Source organism: Gracilinanus agilis, chromosome 2, assembly GCF_016433145.1.
Source record: "Gracilinanus agilis isolate LMUSP501 chromosome 2, AgileGrace, whole genome shotgun sequence".
Lineage (NCBI taxonomy): Eukaryota > Metazoa > Chordata > Mammalia > Didelphimorphia > Didelphidae > Gracilinanus > Gracilinanus agilis.
The window spans coordinates 117032172-117057774 of record NC_058131.1 but is presented as its reverse complement, the minus strand read 5'-3'; the positions used below and the strand labels follow the sequence as shown (position 1 = coordinate 117057774).

The window sequence follows — 25603 nt, the reverse complement described above, 5'->3', positions numbered from 1 at the left end:
TGCTATCCTTTCTATGTTTTTCATTATATTCTTCTTGAGTTGCTGTGGCTGAAAAAAAAAAGTCAACACATAGTAGCCAACCCTTTGGCCTTTCTGATCTTTTAACTAAGCTGGCTGATAGACATAAAGTGCTAGGTGCTTAATGTATGAATTTTTGAATGGCTTCCTTTTTAGGATACTTTCACTGTATTCTTAATAGTTTTTTCTAAGCCTATAAATTCTTTAAATGTGAATGTGTTTGTATAAATATCCTTTACCAGTAGTGTAGCAGTGTTTTGGTGCTACATACCACTCTCCAACTCTTATTTTTTTTTAATAGATTTTCCCCTCAAATTTTTAACAATTTTTAACATTCGTTTTTTTAAAGTTTGAGTTCCAAATTCTTCCCATCCATTCATGTGCAGTGTAAAGAGACATAGGGAGATTAAGAAATTCCTATTAGTCACATTGTGAATGAAGACACAGGCCAAAAAAAAGCCAGACAAAAAATAATGAAATTAAAAATAGTATACTTCAGTTTGCATTCAGACTCCCACCAGTTATTTCTATGACATTGGTTAGCATTTTTCATCATAAGTTCTTTGGAATTGACTTTGACCTTTATATGGTTGAAAATAGCCAAGTCATTCACAGTTGATCATCATACAATATATATATTTTTTAAACCCTTACCTTCTGTCTTGGAGTCATTACTGTGTATTGGCTCCAAGGCAGAAGAGTGGTAAGGGCTAGGCAATGGGGGTCAAGTGACTTGCCCAGGGTTACACAACTGGGAAGTGTCTGAGGTCAGATTTGAACCTAGGACCTCCCATCTCTAGGCCTAGTTCTCAGTCCACTGAGCTACCCAACTGTCCCCGATCATCATACAATATTGCTGTTACAGTGTACACAATGTTCTCTTGGTTCTGTTCACTTCACTTTGCATCAATTCATGCCTTTTCAGGTTTTTCTGAAACCATCCTGCTCATCATTTCTAATAGCATAATTCCATCATAATCATAAACTAAACTTGTTCAGTCTCCAATTGATAGACATCCTCTCAGTTGCTAATTCTATCCTCATTTTCAAGAATAAAAATTACATCCATTTAAGACTTTCCATGAATTAAAAGATCCTGTCTATTTTATATAACTAAAAAATTCACTGCAAATTTTAGTGGCTTTCTAAACTGAGTCTCTGTTGGTAGATGAACTTTAGGAACTTGTATTGAAAATTTTCAAATATGAGTTTTGTCTAAGTCTTTTTTTTTTTAAACCTTTATCTTCTGTCTCAGAATCAATGCTGTGTATTGGCTCCAAGGCAGAAGAGTAGTAAGGACTAGGCAGTGGGGGTTAAGTGAATTGCCCAGGGTCACACAATTAGGAAGAATATGAGGCCAGATTTGAGCCCAGGACCTCTTATCCTCTATAGAGGCCTGGTTCTCAGGCCCTTGAGCCACTTACTTAGCTTCCCCCTTTCTAAATCATAATAACTTACCATTAGCTCTGAGACTGGAGTCTGATTATTTTGCTATGATTATAATAGATTATTTTATATTTTTAACAAATGTTTTAAAGAAAAAATTCTGCTTATCACAAAACTTCATCAAATATTTAAGGATAGTAGTAAGCTTAATTATTCCTCTATTCCTCTTTTCTAAAGCCAGCAAAAATATCTAAATTTCATTATTACATCTTTACATTTCCTCATTTGATCATGTGTTTCTATTTTATTCTGGAATTTATTGTTAATAGTCATATTATTGATAACCAAGATGATATTGTATTTTACTTTTAGTATTTAATTTTACTCTACAAATCTTTAATGCTACTTTCCCTGTTGAATGAAGCCATAGGCTGACTATAGAGTTTTCTGAGGGTGTTTTTAATACCTTTGGACCCATGATTTATCCTGCTAAAAACTGTTAAATGAATATCTTATCTATATACATATATATAAAAATATATCACTACATTTTTTGTGTTCCTGAGTTAAAGTATATGAATAGTTTAGGGACTTTTCCTTGAGCATTAAATTCAGATTTCATGATTATATAATGTCTGACATTTATATAGCAGTTATAATTATATTATAGTTCTTTCTCATCCATTATCTTATTTTTATCCTCGAAAAAGCTCTGTGGATAGTTTGGATTTTTTCCTCCATTTTTACTAATGAGGAATCATATATATAGAAAGGTTAATTATTTACTTCCAGTCATTAAAAAGTCAGTGACAGGTTAGAGTAGAACCCAGAGCTCCTGCCTCATTGTCCAATGCCTTTTCCTATGCCAGATTACCCCTTTGTGGACAGTTGTAAGAAATAAAATTAATATAAAGGTATAGATTTAAAAATATTAGGGTTTTAAAGAGTTTATTGATAGCCATTAGGATAATGAAGCCATGTGCCTGTTAAAGAGTTAGTTTGAAAGTCACGCCTTGTTGCCTCCTCCTCCCATCCTGGCTCCTGCTCTCCTGCTCCCAAGGTGGAAAAGAGGAAGTACCAATCCAGTCCTCAGTCTTTATACTGTTCTCTCTGTTATTACTCTTCCTGCCTATGTGATTACACAAGCAAGGAATCATGGGAAATGTAGTTTGAAGTCCCCTAAACTTCCAGAGGAAGTTTAGATCCAGAACCTCAAAATTAGTTAAAGGACCCCCAAATTTCCAATATCACACAGTGCTTCATATTTTTAACTGATGTGGAACTCCTTGGAATGACAGAAGTGCTAGTGGTAATTCCTGATCCTGACCTGGGAATCAAAATAAGATTTTATGTTAATGCATAGGATTTAATACTAGTAGTTAGGGGTTCATATATGAATTTAACATATATGCATTCAAACTTCATTTCTTTTAAAATAATCTTTTATTCTCCCTTTCCAAGAATTTAGATGAGCATTTCCCATTCCTTTTTTATTGTTGTTGTTATTCTGATCCCACAGTTTTCATTAAATGTGTCAAGAGGATTGACCATTAGCATATGTATGATGTTGCCACGGCAATGTTTGGTAGTAGCAATAATGCACATTTATATAGTGCTTTAAGATATACAACATGATTTCCTCACAATCAAATTTTAATAAATGACAGAGGCAGGACTAGAGCCTAAATCTCTAGACTCTCTAGCAATATTTCCTATGTACCACACATAAATATATTTTTGAGTTGGCTATATTCCCAATCGTTGAGACTAATGGCAAAAATTGGAAAAATTTGGAGGCATATTATAGTAGCATATATCAAAACATTTTTGTGATTGAATACTTTTACGTTATTTTCTGGTAGTGGCTGCAAATTACTGTCTTAATTGTTTTCTTATAGAGAGAGAAGATTCATGAGAGATGCAAGACTATTTGTCCTCCAAAAGATACCTTTGATAGGACTCTCTTACATACTCATGGTATGGTATATATTTTAAGATCACATAATATAGTACTTTGAGTGAAGTAAGAATTTAGTAAATACCTGAATGAATGATTAAATGAAAAAAGAACCATTAATTTGGACATTATTGTCTCCATATTCTACTGTCTAGTAACATTTTTGTACTTTATTACTATTATAACTTTAAAAAGTATTTTTAACAAGATCTACTCTTCATCTCCTCCTCCCTTATTCCAAGATGCATGTTTGGTGATAGTAGCCTTGGAAAGGAAGAGTATTTGTGACTAAGAAAATGACTTTAAAAAAAATTTCAGCCTTTTGCATAGAAAACCATCCCTTGATTATAAGGAATTCTTCATGAGTCAATTTGTTTTTGGACAGTTTTCTTAATTCTATTTCTTAGATTAAAGCCTTCGTAAAAATTTTTTTTGTTGTTAGATTTTAAATTTGTATTCTTGAAACATACAGTGTGCTGTATTTGCAGCCTTCTATAGCGTTATGTTAAAAGTTCATAAAAAGTTTGTTATGACTACCAAATACACCAGATTTAATCTCACTAATGCTTTACATTCAGGTGATCATTATAAAACATTTTTTTTGCCCTAGTAAAATAGACATGTAACATCTTTGACTTAATGACAAGTGCACAATTAATGAAAAAACACATCTGGAAACAAATAATGTTTCCTCTTTAGTGCTTAGCACTGTGTTGGTCACATAGGAACCAAAAAAATGGATGTCATGTACAAATATTGGGGTATTTATTGTGTTGAGGTTCTCTAGTTATAAGAAATTTTGTTTAAGACTACAATGAAATAATTTTTCATCATATTTTTTTCTTTACCTTACAGATAAATCCAGGACAGATCTGGAACAAGTACCTAAGGTACTTTAGAGAAAAGCTGCCTTTCAGATTTTCAGAATTTTGTCTTCCAAGAATAGTTCACCCTGAATTCCCTCTTCATGGGATCATAAATCTAGAGCTGGAAGAAAAATCAAGACGTCATCTAATCCAACCCACTCATTTTACAGATGAGGAAACAGGCCCAAGGAGATTAATTGGCTTGCCCACTAGGCCTAATGAAAATCAAAGATTAGGAAAGTGATTTGTATATTTTCTAGTTATTTTTCCTATCTCTATGTTAATGCAAGAGAAAAGGGCAGGAAAAGAAATTTGAAGAGTTAGGCATAATTTTTATTTGGTGATAGTGATGAATGGAAATCAGGAAAGGCCTCATAGAAGATGGTGATACCTCAGTTAGACTTTGAAGGAAGTGAGGGACTTTAGTATATAGAAATGAGGTTTCATTTCAGGGCAGGAGCCTATTTTGCTTCATGAGAGAAGGCAGAATGAAAACCTGGGAAGAAGTCAATCCAGTTTGGCAGGTATGTAGAGTGTAGGAAGGAAGAGATAAAACTGGAAGGTAGATTAGAATCTAATTGTGAAGGACTTTTACTAGATAGTAGGTAAGAAGTTCTTATTTTATTTTGTAGGTAACTGTAGCCACTGAACATTTTTGAATAGCGAAATGGTATGAGTAGAACGGTTCTTTAGGAAGGTTACTCTGGCAGTGTGTTAAAGGAGACTTGAAGTAGGAAGTATAATAAGGAAATAACTACAGTTCAGGTAGGAGATAATGAGGGCTTGAACTGGAATGGTCAAATGGAAATAAGTAGACATTCTCACCCTCTGTATGTATCTTCTGAAGGTCTCTTAGGCCTACTTCCTTTTAAAAATTTCTATCTCTTCTCCCTTGATGACTTCAGCATTTTTGTTATCATTTCTATATTGTGACTCCTAGATGTGTATATGCGAATTGTACATCTTCAACTAGCTAGCATTTGCCCAAAACAATTCATTTCCTGACCACTTAGTTCTAAATATACTCTTCTTAACTTTTCTGGTTTTTTGGTTTGGTTTTTAAGCTCACTATTTTCCTCTAGTCATTCAAGTTTGTAGCCTCAACATCGTCTTTTAACTCTTACATTTCCTTCACCTGACCCTCACATCCTGTGCATTATCATATCTTTCATGTCAATCCCTTGCTCTCCACTCACATGGCCATACCCTAGTTTAGGTCCTCATCACCTCTTATTTGGACTATTACAATAGCAGTCCAATTAATCTTTCTGCTTCATCTCTTTCCTCTTTGTAAAGCTGCCAAATTGGTAGTCTTAAATAAGCCACAGATTTATATGACTGTGTCATTTCCCTGATCAAGAAATGTTAAAAAAAAGTGACTGTTGCATATAAGGTAAAGCACAAACCTCTGTAGGGCATTCAGAGCCCTTGCAAATTGTCTATGGCCTATTTTTCCGTACTTATCTCATATTATTCCTCTTCACACACATAATTCCTGACATACTAGCCTACTTTATATTTGTGATATTTCATACATGATATTTCATCTCCCTCTGTGGCTTTGCACAAGCCATTTTCTTGCATGCTTGGATTGTCCTCTTTCAACTTCTACCTTGTATAATCCCTAGCTCCTTTCAAAGCTTAGCTCAGTTTTTAGTTCCCATATACCTTTTCTGACTTCCCATTTCCCTCAGTGGTTAGTGCCTTCCTTAACACTTCCCCTCTCCCCCCCAAAATTCGTGTTTGCGGTATGTATGGTTTTTTTTTTATTGATTTACTGCTATATTTAGTTTCCTTCCTGTAGCATGTAAGCTCATTGTGGTCAAGAATGATTTAGGGCTTTGCTCTTTTTTTTTTTTTTTTTTTTTAAATCCTCAGGACCTAGCACATACCTTTTATTTAGGAGATGTGGAATAGTGCTTAGTGAATGAATGAAAAAAGATAAGCTTAGATTGAGAAAATTTTAAGTTTGAGGTGCCAGCAAGAAATCTAGGTAGAGATATCCAAAGGACAGTTGAGAACTTGACTATTTCGCTTCAGGAATGTTCTTGTTAGGGACAGCTAGGTGGTTCTGTAGATAGTGCGATCTAGAGGTGAGAGGTCCTTGTTTTTTTAAATCTGACCTCGTATTTTTCATAGTTGTGTGACCCTAGGCAAGTCACTTAACCCCAGTTGCCTATCCCTCACCACTCTTCTGGCATGAACTGATACTTAGTATCTATTCTAAGAAAGAAGGTAAGAGCTTGTAAAAAAAGTTCTTATCCTTTGGCTATATAGAGAACCATCCATACTTTCTAAGTCACTTCCTTACCAAGCAGATAGGAACATTCTATATGGGTAATGAGAAAGGACAGACTAAAGAAATGGTAGGGAACCCATACTTGCAAATTGCTTCCAATAGAGAGAAGTTGATTTTGTTCACCCCATGTCAAGCCAGCTTGACTAGAAAATGTGTTAATTATTTGGAATCTCAAAAGAAATTACATATTCCTTTTCATTTGCTTACGTTATTTACATTTAGAATCCTATAGATTCGTTATAGTCTTTGTTTAAAGGGATATTTTTTTTTCCCTTTTAGATTTTTTTGAAACCAGATTTTGCCTTGGAAGATCCTTTAACATTTAATTCAGTTTTACCATGGTCTCATTTTAATACTGCTGGGGGAAAAGGAAATCGTGATGCAGCATCCTCAAAGTTGCTTCAAGAAAAGGTAAATTCTCATTGTGAAATTATTCACTAAGACTTTTGAAAGTCATATTGAAAACTCCATTTTTAAAAAGTGGTATCATTTCTTTTAAAGAATATAATTGGGGACAGCTGGATAGCTCTTTAACAGCTGGATAACATTTTAACTCTCACCTCATGTTTGGCAAATCATTTCACTTTCTGAGCCTCATTTTCCTATCTGAAAAAACGAGGACAGTAATACTTATATCTCCTGTTTTGGAGTTGTGAGAAAAGTGTTTGGTAAATTTAAAGCACCATATAAATATGTTAGTCTTATTAGAGATTTTACTTTTCATAAATATCTCATTAAGTTCTGAAATGGCAGCTTATATTCTTAAGTCATAAGTATTTTTCTGTTTAGTCCAAAAAGTGGTTGTTTTGAAACAAAAGTTTTTGTTATTAAAACAAAAGATAGTAATTTTAGTGCATCCTTTTTTTGTGCTTAGCCTTAATGTCCACCATTTTTGTTTTCATATATATATATATATATATATATATATATATATATATATATATATAAAATCACCTTNAAATTTAAAGCACCATATAAATATGTTAGTCTTATTAGAGATTTTACTTTTCATAAATATCTCATTAAGTTCTGAAATGGCAGCTTATATTCTTAAGTCATAAGTATTTTTCTGTTTAGTCCAAAAAGTGGTTGTTTTGAAACAAAAGTTTTTGTTATTAAAACAAAAGATAGTAATTTTAGTGCATCCTTTTTTTGTGCTTAGCCTTAATGTCCACCATTTTTGTTTTCATATATATATATAAAATCACCTTCTGTCTTGGAATCAATACTCTGTATTGGTTCCAAGGCAGAAGAGTGGTAAGGACTAGGCTATGGGGGTCAAGTGACTTGCCCAGGGTCACACAGCTGGGAAGTGTCTTAAGGCTGGATTTGAACCTGGGACCTCCCATCTCTAGGCCTGGCTCTCAATCCACTGAGCCACCCAGCTGCCCCTATTTATATATATATTTTAAGGCGTAGTGAATTCAGATACTTCCTAGCTGTGTAACCTACACAGACAAGAGGTCCTTGGGTTCAAATCTGGCCTCAGACTAGTCCTAGGAAGTCATTGCTGAATGATCCTGTTGCAAGTCATTTAACTCCCATTGCCTAGCCCATACTGCTCTTCTGCCTTGGAACCAATACATTGCGGATTCTAAGATGGAAAGTAAGAGTTTTAAAAAAGGAAAAAACCTTAATGAGTAAATATGTGTAGATATTTATGTATACACATTTGATTGTACCAGTATTTGATGTTTGAGTACTTTACTTCAAACCCATATTCATATACATATCGTTTAAATAATAGGAAATAAAGATCTACAGGTTGATCAGAATATAACAAAGGCATCAGTATTTGGTCTCTTCTTTCTTTACACTCAGGCTGAGAACGAGTATCAGATTGTGATTCCTTAATCTGTGAAGCAAATGTTTTGCTTTACTCTCTAGTGACACCTTATGGCAGACTGAAAGCATAGCACTGAGAAGTTCCCCAGTAAGTCTGAGTCCTTTAATAGTGAAGAACTTGTATTATTAGGAAAAGAGGAGAAAGGTTCAAAGAGGATCTCTTTTTCGCATAAATCATAAAGAAGAACCTACCTTCCCTTTATCAGCAATCATTTTAAAGTGTGAGGTTTTCTGGAATGGGATTTAGAGATGGAAGGGACCTTAGAGATATTTTCTAACCTATTCAAATTACAGAGTAGGACGCTGAGACCCATAGAGATTACTGACTTTTTGAGATGATCCAGGCCTCAGTATGTTGTCTGGATTCAGATTCCATTAGTTCTTTCTTTGGAAGCAGATAGCATTTTTCATCATGAGTCTTTTGGGATTATCTTGCATCATTATATTGTTGAAAGTAGCTAAGTTATTTGAAGTTGTTCATGCATTATTGCTTTTACTATATATTATGTTCTTTACTATGTAGCAATTCCAGTCATTCCTGGTTTTTCTGAAAATTTCCTGTTATTTCTATAATAATATTCTATTATAATTTTGTATCACAGTTTACCCAGCCATTTCTCAATTGGTGGGTATCCTCTCACTTCCCAATTCTTTGCCACTACAAAAAGAATTGCTGTAAATATTTTTATACATATATATCTTTTTCCCTTTTTGTTTTTTATCTTTTTGAGACACAGACCTAGTAATTGTTATGTTGGGTCAAAGGGCATATTTACTATTTTATAATTCTTTGGGCATAGATCCAAATTGCTCCCCAGAATAGATGAATATATCCACAACTCCCCCAACAATGCATTAGTGTCCTCGTTTTCCCACATCCCCTTTTAGGAAGTATTTATTGAGATAGTGCCATTTCCATTTCTTTAAGTGATTTGTCTGTAAGTTAATTCAGGATTATGTTAGCATTTTTTTTTAAGTTTAAAGCCTTGTCTTCTGTCTTAGAATCAATACTATGTATAAAGTATTCAGATATGTATTATTCATATCTATGTATTGATTCCAAAGTAGAAGTGCAGTAAGGGCTAGCCAATGGGGATAAGTGACTTGCCCAGGGTCACACAGCTAGGAAATGTTCAAGGTAAGATTCTTATCTGGCAACTCCCATCTCTGGGCCTGACTCTCAATCCACTGCACTATCTAGTTGCTCCTCTTACCTCATCATTGAGAGAAAGATTGAGCTAGCTAGTTGTGATGCTAGCAGGTGTAAGAGGTGAACTTAGTAGGAGTATAGTTCTTTTTTCTTTCCCTAATTTATTTTTTCCTAGGTTCACATAAAGGATGCTACATTTAGATTATCTGATTCAGTGCTCTTACAGATCTGCCCATGTGATTGTTAGGGCTCTTATGTTTTTGTTTTTTTTGACTTGCAAGAAATGCAGATAGATTAGGAAACTTGTGCTTGATTGATTATAACACCACATGATATTTTTCCCTCCATTCTTAAGCTGAGCCATTACCTGGATATTGTGGAAGTAAACATTGCTCACCAGATCTCTCTACGTTCAGAAGCATTTTTTCATGCAATGACCTCTCAGCACGAATTGCAGGACTACCTCAAGAAAACTTCCCAGGCTGTAAAAATGCTTCGCGATAAAATTGCACAGATTGATAAAGTAATGTGTGAAGGATCTCTACACATTTTAAGACTGGCACTTACCAGAAATAACTGTGTAAAAGTATACAATAAGCTGAAGTTAATGGCCACTGTGCACCAGACTCAGCCTACAGTACAAGTGTTGTTATCCACTTCTGAATTTGTTGGAGCCTTGGACTTAATAGCAACAACACAGGAGGTTCTACAGCAGGAACTTCAGGGTATTCATAGTTTCCGGTATGTACTCAATAATGCACTGGAAATAATATCATACATGGCATATGTTAAAAAAACATTCATAATAGTGTTTTCAAGTTTTTAATGTTATAATAGAAGTTATACTAGGGACATTTGGATATGGGCATGAAAGTATCTTAACTATAGAAATTAATAATTGAATCTTAATATTTATAGCTGGGTATTTTCATCTTAATGCAGATATTTTTTATGACTTAGAAACAGTTTAAGGATGTTAAACCCTTTAAAATACCATGTTATTTGCTCAGCTGACTTTTAAGATATGACAATTTGCTAAGTTTGTAGCTTTTGCATGATATTGAAAAAACTTCCTCATTGAGCTAGATAAGACTCAGTCACTGTATTGACCTAGATTTGTACCAGTATAACATTTTTTTTTTAAATCCAGATCAGGGATTTCAGTATTGGAGGGAACTCTTAGTGTGAAAATTCCTTCTACTACTCTAAAAACTTAATGTCTTAGAAAGTTGTTTGAGCCTTTGAGAAGTTGAGTACAGTTTTCTGTATTCTGAGATTAGCCTCATTCCATGTGCCACTGTCCCCCTCATGACTGTATCGAAGTGAAAACAGGTTTTTGATGAGTGTTTGATATTAGCTGAGTGTGAAATCCTAGTTTATGTATTTCTTTTGAGAATATTTAAAGAGTAATCTCTTTGAATATTCTTTTGACTTTCTTGAAAATATTTATAAAATATAAAGTTTTGGTTTTCTAAAACCATTTCAACATACTTGAACCTTGAGCAGCTAATATACAGACAGACTCATTTCAAACCACCAGAATCCTAAAAGGCCAACTTTATATGTTCTAGTGTAAATCCCTGTATGGTGAAAAGAAATCACTCTCTAAAATCTAACATTATTAATTTGATGCAAACAAATTTTATTGGCATATCTAATTTAACAGAATGTATATATTTCTTAAACATTAGTTTTAAAGCAGAAAACATTTTTGGCTCTAGAACCAATTATAATGATCATACTTAAAAGTGTAACAAACCTTTAGCCATATATTTAAATTGAATTTTATGTTTCTCATGAATACTCTGGAATTTCTACTATTTCAGTGCTATTTCAATGCCTCATTAAAGTAGATAAACAATTTTTATACAATTGCTATTTTTAAATAGAACAAATATCTCTTCCTGACAAGCTAAAATTGTCCTTGATTTTTAAGGAACATTGATACATTTGAGATTGGATTATTATATTTAATATTTTTATCATAAAGCATTGAGTAGATTTTTGTAAAAAAATTGTTTGGAAGGGAAGAGCTGGATTGTAAATGATTAAGGTAGAATTTGGACCCATGATAGGTTAAAATTGGCAAACAAGTGGGCAGCTGGGTAGCTCAGTGGATTGAGAGCCAGGCCTAGAGACGGGAGGTCCTAGGTTCAAATCTGACCTCAGACACTTCCCAGCTATGTGACCCTGGGCAAGTCACTTGACCCCCATTGCCTACCCTTACCACTCTTCTGCCTTGGAGCCAATACACAGTATTGACTTCAAGACGGAAGGTAAGGGTTTTAAAAAAAAATTGGCAAACAAGTGGAAACTTTTATTTTTTAAAAAACTCTTACCTTCCGTCTTGGAGTCAATACTTTGTATTGGCTCCAAGGCAGAAGAGTGGTGGTGTAAGGGTAGGCAATGGGGGTCAAGTGACTTGCCCAGGGTCACACAGCTGGGGTGTCTGAGGCCAGATTTGAACCTAGGACCTCCCGTCTCTAGGCCTGGCTCTCAATCCACTGAGCTACCCAGCTGGTCACACCCCACCCCCCCCCAAGTGGAAACTTTTAATAGATTAAATGGAAACTTTAAAAAAGATGAAAGGGGAAGGAGGTTGAGAGGGTACCTAGTGTGGAGCATGATGAAATCCAGAAGAGTGCAGCCAAGTGGGAAATTATGAAATGGCAAATGGCAGTCTTGAATTATTTCATACCAACATTCAAGGGGCCCTCTCTAATCAGTAGGAGAGAGGGACTGCAGGGGCAGGAGGTACTGAAGTGTTATGAATTTCATAGTTGATGTATTCCTGCACAGTGATGAGTTTTCTAGAAACCATGATAAAGTCCAGGAGTTTAGCAAAGTGGGAAATGATAAGATAGGTACCCTCCTTAAATAATTTTTGATAACTATTTGTTAGAATTTTTTATTTTATAATAATCTATATTTCTTATTAAGAGATTTTTGACCATTAGATATGAATAATACATATCTGAATACTTTACATTTTGTGGGGGACCACTCTTCTTACATATTCTATAATAATAGTTGTCATCAGGTTAGAGGATATTAGTTAACAAAATTGATTTAAAAAAATAAATTTACTACCATACTAACCCTAATGAAAGAATTTGCTCTTTGTTTTTTTTTTGTTGTTGTTGTTTATGTGTATTAAAATTTAAATTCAGAGACCATGCTAGAATACAAAATAGCCAAGAAAAGGTACTGTCTAATCATAAGAATAGTGGATTTCAGTCTTGGATTCTATACTGATTGCTTTCATTGATTCATAACAAAGCTTTATAGGCAAGTAATTTGATATTTCTTCCTTCATTTGATCTTATATTTTAAAACATTTTTAAAAAACCTTGTAAGCTACTAGAACTGTGGATGAGTAAATCATTTAACTCTTTTAACCTGTTTCCTCATCTGTAAAACAGGGATCAATTACCTCATAGGATTATTTTAAGGAAAGTGTTTTATAAACTGCAAAGTGCTTTAGAAATAGAAGCTATTATTAGTCCTTAAAAAGTTATTTTTGCGTTCCTCACCCCACATCACTGTTGGTAGAGAAAAATTGATTCCATAAGGTGTAGCAGACAAAACTTTATTATTATTATAGATTATTATTATAGATATTATATTATAGATTATTAGAATCATGTCCTGGATCCTGGGTCTCCCATTAACTAACTGATCTTAGATAAGTTACTAACTGCTTTAGGTTACAGTTTCCTTATCTGTTAAATTAACTAATTGGACTAAATGATATTCAAGATTCTTTTCAGCTCTGAAATGTTTAGTATGGCAATTATATATAAGGATGTGTGGATATTTTCTAGTTTAAAAAATCTCCTTTGGCTACAGTCATTGCTTTAAAATAAATTGGTATTGAATTCCCAAGATTTTGACACATTCTTTATTTCTTCATCACGAGGGTATGCATTTATCATCTTGAATATTAAACTTATTTTTGCCAAACATATCATTTTCTCATGTATTAGAGTCTAAATTTTCAACAGAATTTAAACTAGATGTATTCCTGGGTCACTGAAGCATGTTTATTTCCATCTCCTGGTTAAATTTCTTAGCCTTTAATGATACATGGCATCATCTAAGATAGTATATTATAGTATCCTATCTCTATCTGGGAATGGCTTTAATTCCAGAATAATTTTGATTTTTCAAGTATATCAGCAGATTTATCAAAATATTTTCTCAGTGGGGACAAAAACCGATTTCCATGTTATTCATATTTGCAGTAGAGTGATCATTTAACATCAAAACCACAATCATATCCCCATAGAACTATGTGATCGATCCTATGTCTTTCTTCTTTGTTTCTGCTCCCACAGTTCTTTCTCTGGATGTGGATAGCATTCTTTCTCATAAGTCTCTCAGAATTGACCTGGGTCATTGCATTGCTATTAGTAGAAAAGTCTATTATATTTGATTGTACCACAGTGTATCCGTCTCTGTGTACAATGTTCTCCTGGTTCTGCTCCTTTCACTCTGCATCAGTTGTCCAGTTCACATGGAATTCCTCCAGTTCTTTATTCCTTTGAGCACAATAGTATTCCATCACCATCAGCTACTACAATTTGTTCAGCCATTCCCCAATTGAGGGGCATTCCCTCATTTTCCAATTTTTTGCCACTACAAAGAGCACGGCTATTATTGTACATGTATTTTTCTTTACCTCTTTGGGATATAAACCCAGCATTGCTATGGCTGGATCAAAGGGCAGGCATTCTTTTAAAGCCCTTTGTGCATAATTCCAAATTGCCCTCCACAATGGTTGGACCAATTCACAACTCCACCAGCAATGCATTAGTGTCCTAATTTTTGCCACATCCCCATCAACATTTATCACTTTCCTTTGCTGCCATATCAGCCAGTCTGCTAGATGTGAGGTGGTAACTCCATGTTGTTTTAATTTACATTTCTCTAATCAGGAGGGATTTAGAATACTTTTTCATATTCAGGTGATATTTCAAACTCTGCATATCCAGAACAGAGATCATTGTCTTTCCTCCTAATTGTATTCTTCCTACTAAATTTCCTTTTTTTCTTTTTAAAGGGAAGCACTATCCTTCCAGTTAGCTAGGATCCTAGTTTCAGTGTAATCTTATTTTTCTTTGTGCTTTTGTTCCTGTTTCCTTCTAGGAAATTGCCTTCTCAGTCATTCTTTCTCTCTCATCCTTCATCCTCTCATTTCTAGCTGCCTGCTGGATGTCTCTGAATGCTTATATGGGGTATCAAACTAGATGTATCTAAAACAAAAACTCAGTTTCATTCCTCCTAAATCCACCTTTCCTCAAACTTAACCTCTTTCTGTTTAGGATAGCATTATCCTTCTAGTCAGCCACATTTACAACCTTGGAACCATATTTAACTACTCCTTTTACCTTGCCCCCATAACCAGCCAAATGCCAAATCTAATTGATGCTGCCATTTCCAACCATCTCTTTTTTTTTCCCTTCTGTTCACCACTCTGGGTCAAACTCTAGCTACTTCACCCTAAGGCTACGGTAATATAGTCTTTTCATTAGGCTTCTTACTTCGATTCAAGTCTTCCTTGCTCTAATTCATCTTTCACATATCTGGCTAATTGATATTTCCCAAGATGTGGATCTGACTGTAGAGCCTACTGCTTAAGAACTTCAGTAGTTCCCTATTGTCTCTAGGATCAAATTACAAACTCTTTAGCCTGGTATTGAAGGCTTTCACAATGTGACTCTCATGTTCCTTTCTAGATTTATTTTATATTACTCCCCTTCATATACTTGGTGTTCCCAGAAAACTGACCTGACTTGACCTTTTGTATCTCATCCCTTTGTCTTTGCCTAGAGTTTTCCCTGTGTATTAAGCCTTTGCTTCCTTCAAAACATATTCCACTTTGATACCTTCTATACAAAGCCTTTCTTAATCCTCTCAGTTGGTAATGTTCTCTGTCTTTTCAGATACCTTGTATTTATTCATCTGGGCTGCCTTTTGCTGCCTCACAGTTGAGTATATGCTCCTTGAGGTCATGGAGATTTTCTTTTCATATCTCCAGTACCTATAGCATATAGTGCCTTTTACATAAGAGGTAGTACTTAAATATAGGTTTTGTTGTTTGCAGAATTAAATTGAAAAGTCTTGGATTAAAAATGCATTTTTAGGTTTTAATGAATATTTAGATAACATCTTTGTGTTTTTTCTTTATAGGCACCTAGGATCACAGCTTTGTGAATTAGAAAAACTAATAGATAAGATGATGATTGCAGAATTTTCTACTTATTCTCATAGTGATTTAAATAGAATACTGGAAGATGACTGTCAAATTTTAGAAGAGGTATGTATTTTGAATGCTAGAAGAAAAATAAGTTTTCTTGTTTTTAACACATATCTTTCAAATCAAGTCAAGCAAAACTTATTATCTGTGCTTAATTCTTTTTACTGTATCAGAATTTGTAAGCTAGTAAATTAGAATAGGTCTCTTTTTCTAATTAAGTTTCCTCTGTTGTAAAATTGAGGGAAATGATCACTGCCATGGGTTGAAAAAAACCCCTTAACTTCTGTCTTAGAATCAATAATATGTATTGGTTTCAGGGCAAAAGAGCTGTAAGGACTAGGGAATGGGGGAAAAATGACTTATGCAGGAGCATGCAGTTAAGAAGTGTCTGAGGCAAGATTTGAATCCAGGACCTCCAATTTCTATATCAGCTCTCAAGGCCACCAAGCTTCCCCTTATAGATTCTTTTTTGACAAGACATGTAATTTATTTGATGTAATAGCTTCTGATAAAGAAACCACCAACAATGCAAACCCATCAACTATTAAATACTTAATTCAGCCTTGAAGAATTTTCTGAAACACTCTGAATATTACTTCAAACATAGCTAGTATAGTGGTCAGAAGTGGTCTTTGGTGTGTGTTTTTTTAGAATCAGGTGGTTCTAATGTGTGTATTTTTTTAGAATCAATACTGTGTATTGGTTCTAAAGCAGAAGAGTGGTAAGGGTTAGGCAATGGGGGTTAAGTGACTTGCCCAGGGTCACACAGCTAGGCAGTGTATGAGGCCAGATTTGAACCCAGGACCTCCTGTCTCTAGGCCTGGCTCTCAATCCACTGAACCACCCAGCCCAAAGTATGGGTTTCTGTGGCTAGTTAGTGTAGGATTTATTAGTCCTATGTACCTCACTAGCTCTTGAGGATGATAGTATATTTATATCATAGTACCATAATTACTGTTCCATTATGTTCAGTATGGTTGTTTAAGAAGGGAAGGAGTAAAAATATATATAGTGCCTTCTGTAGCACTGTGCTCAACAAATTATATATATTTCATTTGATCCCTGAGAGGTAGGGTAGATGCTAGTATTATCCTCATGTTACAGTTGAAGAAACTGAGGCAAATAAAAGTTAAGTGGCTTACCTAGGGTCAGACAGCTGCTAAGTATCTGGGGCCAGATTTGAACTTAGGTCTTCCTGATCCCAGGCCCAGTGCTCTATCCATTCTACAGATAGTTTTAGAATGCTATGTTTTAGAAAGATTTTCGTCCAAATTAATTAACATTTTAAAAGTGTTTTTATTAAATTTTTTGATTGTTGGGAAAATTTCATATGTAGACTACTTTCTTCTTTGATGCTGCCAAGCAAATGAGGTTCTTTTGTATATGACATGAAAAGTGGTGGATAAATATTTAAAATGTGATGTATGATAGGAAAGATAAGGGTTTATCCAGTGGATTGGCATGTCCAGATCTAAACAGTTTAGAAAGATCAAAGCCATTCTATACCAGCCTCAGTTGAACTGTTTTAGTGCAGTAAGGCTTACTTGCATTAAGATATTCATTCAAAAATAGAAGATAGAATTGCTGAGGATTTTTTTAAACCCTCACCTTGTCTTAGAATCAGTGTTAATAGCTAGGCAATGGGGGTTTAACTTGTCCAGCTAGGAAGTATCAAGTTCAGATTTGAATCCAGGACCCCATCTTTGGGACTGGTTCAATTGTTTTCTTTTTTCATTGACTGGCAGGAAATACCATTTGCTTGTCATAGACCTGATCTCCCAGTAGTCAAATCCATGTTATTGAATATTACTACTTTTGAATGAGGTGGGCTGTTTTATCCATTAGGTATTTTAAAATGTGAATTTTTAATATTATCTTATTTTAACAGGAAAGACTGGTATCACTTATATTTGGACTTTTAAAACAAAGAAAACTCAATTTTTTAGAAATTTATGGTGAAGAAATGATTATCACAGCAAAGAATATCATTAAACAGGTAATGATACATTTTTCTTTTGAGAGTTCTTTGTTAATGTTTGAAGGAAGCTGGTATGCATTGGGATGGTTGAATGTGTGTGTGCGCTTGTCATCCTGTTCTAAGTCTAACTTTCCCGAGATTGAGTTCATCATTTGTGAAATATAAAATTACATTCCTGAAAGACTAATTGAACACAGTTGAATTACTGAAAGATTGATATGAACTAGATTCATATTTAAAGAAAATAGCATTTCACATTTATTCTTACACTTTAAATTGACACCTTTAAAAATTCCCAGATTCTTGTCAGTTTGTAAACACAATTCCCCCCACACTCCCAAATTATAGTCTGCATTTTAAGGATTGGGAAATCTTCAAAATGATGCTAGTAATTGTAGCAGTGGCACAGTGCAGAGGTTGTATCATGATAAGTAAAATATGGTAGGATATCTGTAGTACTGAATTTCTAAAAGTTATATTCTTCAGATAAAATATCCAATATCTGATTTTCTGCCAATAAGCATTATTTTAGACAATTGCTTAGCCTATGTTTTATAGCCATTTTTAACCCTGCGTTACTTTGAATTATTTCATGAATTTTAAAACTGTGGTAAAACTGTTTTATAACCTTGGTTTTTAAAAATCTTGAATAGTTTTAAGTATAGTTTAAATAATCCTTAATTAATTCTTGGGTGGTTATTTGGAAGAATATTTGTACTTGAATATTCCACTGAAGAAAAATTTGTGCAATACTGCAAAAATAAAATATATACTTCCATAGAAACAAATAAGTCAATGTTTTTTTTCTCAAATTTTTCAGTGTGTGATTAATACAGTTTCACAGATAGAAGAAATAGACACAGAAGTTGTTGTGAAGTAAGTATAAATGTGAATTTGGGGATGGTATGGGCTTAAATATCTCAAGTGGAAAGGATGAAATTATAATCTCCATACAGTTAAAGTAATGTTTGTGTAATTATCAGAACACTAAGAAAATCTCAAGATGCTAGCTTCTCAAATCTACAACATAAATATGGAATTGTACTTTTTTATTATGTGCCAATTAATGATGTGGAGATGACCCTGAGTTATTGAATACTAGTTCCTGCCACTTATTTTTCATTTTCCCATGTCTGTTTTTTCTTATACACTTTCTTGATAGTTAGTTTTATCCTCCCTTAGAAAAGAATAGTAATAATCCTTTCCACTCTGATTAATACCACTCTAATCAGATCCTATATTACCTTTTATTAGGGCTATTGTAATAACCATATAAATGGTCTTTCTGCCTCTGTAGCCTCTTTGGTCACCCTGCTACCTAAGGCATCTTCTAAACATACCACTTTGGTCATGTTGTTTTCCTGCTCAAAAATTTTTATTGGCTTCCCATTGACTACCAAATAAAATTCGCTGCTTTTCACATGGTTTCAGCTTATCTTTTCAGCCTTACCTCCATACAATTTCTCTTCTTGTGAGCTACTTCCCAGCCAAACTGGACAACTCCCATTCTCATCCTATCCCTCCAACCTCCCCAGACTTCGCTTCTACAACCTCCTAATCTGAAAAGGATTTTTCTCCATCTATTGAAGTTTGTTCAAGGTCCAAATGAAATGTCAGCTCCTTCATGAAATCTTTTATTATAACATCCACTCCAAATGAAAATGATCTGCCAACTGAAATTCCTTATTGCATATTACCTAGACCGTATGTTATCCTTTGTATTTTAGTTATTTGTATACATGTATTGAGAACAAAGTCTGTCATATCTCTCTTTGTATCATATGGTCTGGCTCTGGGCCTTTGTCTTCCATAAAGCCTTTCTTCATCATTCCGCCTTCCTTGAAACTAATACCACTGTTTTTAATTTCTATCCTTTGCTTGATTATGAACTTTAAAAAAATACTGTGTACTTAAGTGCTAAACATTTAACAGTTTTCTACTTATTTGTGTATATGTTTCACCCTGCCTGTTAGATTTTAAACTTCTTTAGGGAAGGGAAACCTTTTATTTTGACTTTGTAGCCATGATTTTTTAGTACATGAGTATTTACATACTGGACTTAATTGAAAACATTTCCAAGCTATAGATGAGCTCATTTAAAGCCAAAAGATCTTAGAGTCATCCTTATTTTATGAAATCTGTTGTTTCCTGAAATAGTTTTGGGTTTTGTAATTTTATTTTCCATTTATCTTTTCAAAAATGTTTGGTATCAGTTTATGTTAGGAAAAATTCTTTATGGTTAATAGCAGAAAATTTATTTAATTTTTCAAAGATCATTCATTTTATTGAGAGAAAATGATATATTTTTTTATTTTTATTCCAGAACATTTTTTACATTTGGCCATATTTTGTGTATTTCTTTGTAAAAACTAGTTAGAGTAGTGATCATGTAACTTATTCATGTGGAAATACTCCCAGTAAACTTTTAGATGTTGATATTCTTGATTAATCATTAGAGTTATTCAAGCTTGGGGAACCACTATTTAGGGACAAACTTCCAATTTCAATGAATCTAGTCACTTAATGGTACATTAATAAAAATGTGTTTTGCTCTCTCTGTAGCATATTGTGTTTGAGACATCATGGAATTTTTCAGTTCAATGGGCAGCTAGGTGGCGCAGTGGATATAGAGTCCCAGGCCTGGAATAAGGAAGACCCGAGTTCAAATCCAGCCTCAGACACTTCCTAGCAGTGCGACTCTGGGCAAGTCACTGAACTTTTGTCTGCCCTCAGTTTCCTCATCTGTAAATGGAGGATCATAATAGCACCCATCTCCTAAGGTTGTTGTGAGAATAAAATGGGATAATTTTTGGAAAGCCCTTAGCACAGTGCCTGGCACATAGTAGATAGTATACAAATGTCCATATAAATTACATGGCATATAACTTAAACTATATAGTTTATATAAATGACATAAGCATTAGTTATTATTATTAATTTGCTGATTATTATTCATCTCAAAAAGAAATTGAACTAGTTCTAAAGGAATTACCAGAGGGGAGGGAAAAAACCCCTAGTCCATATGTATTTACTAATGAATGCCATACTTTCCTGTAGTCTTTTGATGAAACAGCTATACCTAAATCAGGGAAGAATATAGCAGTGAAAAAAAGAACTATAAACCAATATCATTAATGAGATAAAGTATATAAAGTGTCTTTTAAACTGTAAAGCATTCTTGTGTATAAGCTGTAATTATTGTTAACAAATTGAAAAGTTTTAATAAGAACCTGGGCAAAAAATGTTAATAGTATAGCTAAAACTTACTCATAATAGCCAAGTGAGACTTATTCCAGGGGTGCAAGGATAGTTTAGCATTAAACAAGCAATTAATATAAATATATTAAAAACAAAAATATTCAAACCATGTAGATAACAGAAGCCTTTGACAAAGTATAATAATATAATAATTAATGTTAGAAATCATGTATAGCATAAGCAGAGAAGGGACTTTTAGTATGATTAAAAGTACTTTTCTAATACCAAAAGCTAGCATTATTTGCAAAAAGTGCATTCTAGAAGCATTTATGGAAAATTTAGGACTAAACCAAAGATTTCCCTTTTCCTTACTATTTGAAATGGCAGCTATAGTAAATAAGATGAGAGAAATTAAAGCCATTAATAAAAGAGGAGATAAGATGATCCCTATTTGAAGATGACTTGGGTATACATAACCCTAAGGAAATCAGCAAAGAAATTTAGAAAATTTAATAGCTTTAAGAAATTATTGGTATGTAGAACAAGGTCCACAAAATCAGTAACACTCTTAAAAAGAGTAGTAACAAAATCCAGGAGGAAATAATATAAAGGGAAATCTTATTCAGAGTAACTACAAAATACTTATTTGGGAGTCAGTCTATCTAGGCACCTTAATATTTATAGAAATATAATTACAAAACACTTTAAAGAGACAAAGAATGATGTGATTGTAGTAATATTTATTGCTAATGATAAAGTTACATCAATATGATTTAAAAATGACAATACTATTAACAAAGTTCTGCAAGGAGAAATAGAGATACTCCATTTAAAATACTGCAGGTAGAATAAAACACCTGGGAGTATACCTGCCAAAACAAACCTCAGAATTTTACATGAATATAATTATAAAACACTCTTTGCACAAATAAAGTCAAATCTAAATAATTGGAGAAATATTAATTGTTCCTGGATGACCAGAACCAATATAATTAAAATGATAGTCTTACCTAAAATAATCTACTTATTCAATGCTATTCTGCTATCCCAAATTACCAAAAAATTAATCTTCTTGAACAAGAAAAAATAATAAAAAATTAATTTTGGAAGAACAGAAAATTAAGGATAGCAAAAAAATTAATGGGGAAAAAATGTAAAGGAAGGAGGTCTAACAGTATCAGATTTTAAACCATACTATAAAGCAGTAATTATCAAAACTGTCTGGTACTGGCTAAGAAATTAAAAGCTAGATCAGTAGAACAGAATATAAAGCAAACAGTGGTAAAAGATTATGGCAACTTTCTATTTGACAAAAACTTAGATTCAGGCTATTGTTATAAGAAATCACCAGTTGGAGGCAGGTAGGTGGCTCAGTGGATTGAGAGCCAGGCCTAGAGATAGGAGTTCCTGGTTTCGAATCTGTCACTTCCTAGTTGTGTAATCCTGTGCAAATCATGTAACCCTAATTACCTAGCCCTTATTGTTCTTCTGTCTTGGAACCAAAACTTGGTATTGGTATTCTAAGACAAGACAAGGGGGTGAAAATCACTATTTGGTAAAAATTGCTGGGACAACTATAAAGTAGTTTGGCAGAAACTAGGTATAGACCTATATCTTACACCATTTTCTAAGTTGATTTAATAATAATGGATACATCATCTAAACATAAAAGGAGATGTTATAAGCAGATTTGAAGAACAGGGGCCATATAGATAGATAGATAGATAGATAGATAGATAGATAGATAGATAGATAGATAGATAGATAAAAGGAATTTATAAGTAAATGATATGGAGAACATGTGAGATGTAAAATAAATAATTTTGAGTACATTAATTTGAAAAAGGTTTTGAACAAATAAATGTTACCAAGTTTAGAAGAAAGATTGAAAATTAGGGGAAAAAATTTCATGGTCTCTTGAATAGAAGTCTTACTTAACATATATATATATATATATAGAGAGAGAGAGAGAGAGAGAGAGAACTTTGTCAAATTTATGGGAATAAGAGTCATCACTCCATTGATAAGTGGGTAAAAGATAGGAATAGATAGTTTTTGGATGAAGAAATCAATGCCATATGAAAAAATGCTCTAAATCACAACTGATTAGGGAAATGTAAACCAAAACAATTGTGAAGTTATCATCCTATCAGATTGGCTAAAATGACAAAAGGGCAAAATTACAAATGTTGGAGGGGAAAAGTGGAGATACTAATACAGTGTTGGTGGAACTGTGAATTGATCTAGCCATTTTGGAAAGCAGTTTGGAATTATACATAGAGATCTGTAAAATTGTGTATATCCTTAGACCCAACAATGCTGTTGGAAATTGAGGGGATGTCTATCAGCCGGGGAATGGCTGAACAAATTGTGGTATATGATTGTGATGGAATACTACTGCGTCGTAAGAAAGAATGAGATTAATTTCTTTTTAATTTGGAAAAAATTTTATGAAAAAATGAAGAGTAAAATGAGTGGAACCTAGAGAACTTTATTATATAGAGTTACTATATATAGATTTAATATTTGAAGAATAACTTGTGAATGTTCACCTCCAGAGAATGAACTGAGAAATCAAAACATGAAAGACATAATCTTATATATTTTTGCTGGATATTGCCTTATGTGATATGAGGGTAGGGAAGGGGCCAAATTTAAAAAATAAAGAAAGGACGAAAAGAAGAAAGACAATAAAAAGGTGGGGGGAAATGACAATATTATCCAAATTATTTTTCATCTTTAGTGCTATACAAAAATGCCAAGAGAATACTTTAAATTGCTAGACAAAATAATTTATAAAAAGAAACAGAATTCCTAGAATCTTAGAGGAAGAGTCATGAAAAAAGTAGAGATGAAAGGGAAATAGCATCCACAGAGCTCTAATTATTCTGAAAATATTAATCATTGAAACTACTTGATACTGATTAAAAAAAAGAAAAAATAGATTAGTATAACAGGATTTATAAAGAATCAGAAACAATTTAACTTAGTAATCCGTTGTTTGAGAAACCTGAGAATGGATAACTATTCTATGACAAAAACTTCTAGGAAAATTAGAAAGAAATTTGGCTAAAATTAGATTTATATCAATATCTTATAAGCTCAGAATTATATATAACTTGGAAGGCCATGCCATAGAAAATGGAAGAGAATGAATGAGAGAACATTTATTTAGTGCTTACTATATGCTAATTCCTGAGAATAAAAATAGAAAAAGTAAGATAATTTCTGTTTTGTTAGAGATTTCTAATTGAGGAATATAACACATAAAAGAAAAATTCACTACAGGGAAGATAGAAAGGCTCATAAATCAGCAAGTCATATGGCAGTGCCTTGGGATTGAAATGCATATCCCAAATACAAAATATCACATTAGTACACATTATAGTGTACTAACACCAGAGCAGAGCAGATTGAAAGGCCTATGAACCTCTATCTATAGAAAGTTGGTGACATTCATCAAAGTAGCGTAAGAGACCATTTTATTCTTCCTTCCTCTCCAAATAGAGTGGTTAGAAAAGGGGGCAAGAGAGAAGGGAACCTTACTAACAATTCTTGACTAGAAGTCCTTGATGAAAACTCAGTGGCAAATCTGAATGGCCTACAAGGTCATGTGTAAGGGCAAGAGTTATTTCCAGCAGTTAGTAAAAGGATATTAACAGATTTCAAAAGAAGCATTGTAAACTTTTAGCTATATGAATGATTGCTCTAAATCACAAATAATGAAAGAAATAAAAATCACAACTCTTTAAGTTTCATCTGCAAATTGTTGAAAGAAATGAAAGTTGGGGGAGAAATGTGGAAAGATAGACAAAGTATATGTATTGTTGGTGGAGCCATGAATTGGCCTAACTTCTGGAAATTGTATGATTTGTAATTGTGATTAAAAAGTAAGTAAATGCTATATCTTTTGAACTAGAGATACTGCTATACCCAAGGAAGTAAAAGACTGAAAGGTACATTGTACTCCAAAATGTTCATAACAGTGCTTCTTGTGGTACCGAAGAACTAGAGACAAAGTAGATGCCCATTGATTAGGAAATGGCTAAAACAACTGTGGTCCATAAGTGTAATAAGTGTACCACAATTGGCTTAGCCAATTCCTAAGAAATGATAACTATGAAGAATTCAGAGAAGCTTTACATGAACTGATGCAGAGTGAAATGAGCAGAAGTAGGAGAACAACATATTCAATGACTAACAATGTAAATGGGAAAAACAGGAACATGAAACTGAATTCCATGTAATTATAAAGGCCAAGCCTGGTCCTAAAGGAGAGATGAAAAAATAAGCATTTCTCTGTGGATGTGGTGAATTGCATATATTGTGAGACTGGTTCTGTGTGTTTTATTTTGCTGGACTGCTTTTTCCTTCTTATTCTTTGTTATAAAGAATGGCTTGCTGGATGGGGGAGGGACATATTTAGAAATGAAGGTGAGGCATAAACAAAAATAATAAAAAATTTTAAGTTAAAGTAAAAAAAACCATTCTCTAAATTGTGTGTGTGTTTTTTCAGACTTGCAGATCAGATGAGATTGATGAATTTTCCTCAGTGGTTTGATCTCTTAAAGGATATTTTCTCTAAGTTTACAGTCTTCCTCCAGAGGGTTAAGGTAAGGCCTCATGTAATTATCAATATACTCTGAA

The 25603-nt window shown here is 33.5% G+C and overlaps 1 protein-coding gene across 1 annotated transcript in view; it reads left to right on the top strand.

The window, feature by feature from the left end:
* The window catches only part of VPS54 (VPS54 subunit of GARP complex), an 88933-nt gene that overhangs the window by 21889 nt on the left and 41441 nt on the right, over positions 1-25603 (top strand). The window contains exons 4-11 of the mRNA XM_044663380.1: positions 3303-3381; positions 4217-4251; positions 6806-6937; positions 9877-10262; positions 15714-15840; positions 17669-17776; positions 18579-18634; positions 25473-25569. Of these exons, the coding sequence (XP_044519315.1) occupies positions 3303-3381; positions 4217-4251; positions 6806-6937; positions 9877-10262; positions 15714-15840; positions 17669-17776; positions 18579-18634; positions 25473-25569 (1020 nt within the window). The remainder of the gene's footprint in view (positions 1-3302; positions 3382-4216; positions 4252-6805; positions 6938-9876; positions 10263-15713; positions 15841-17668; positions 17777-18578; positions 18635-25472; positions 25570-25603) is intronic.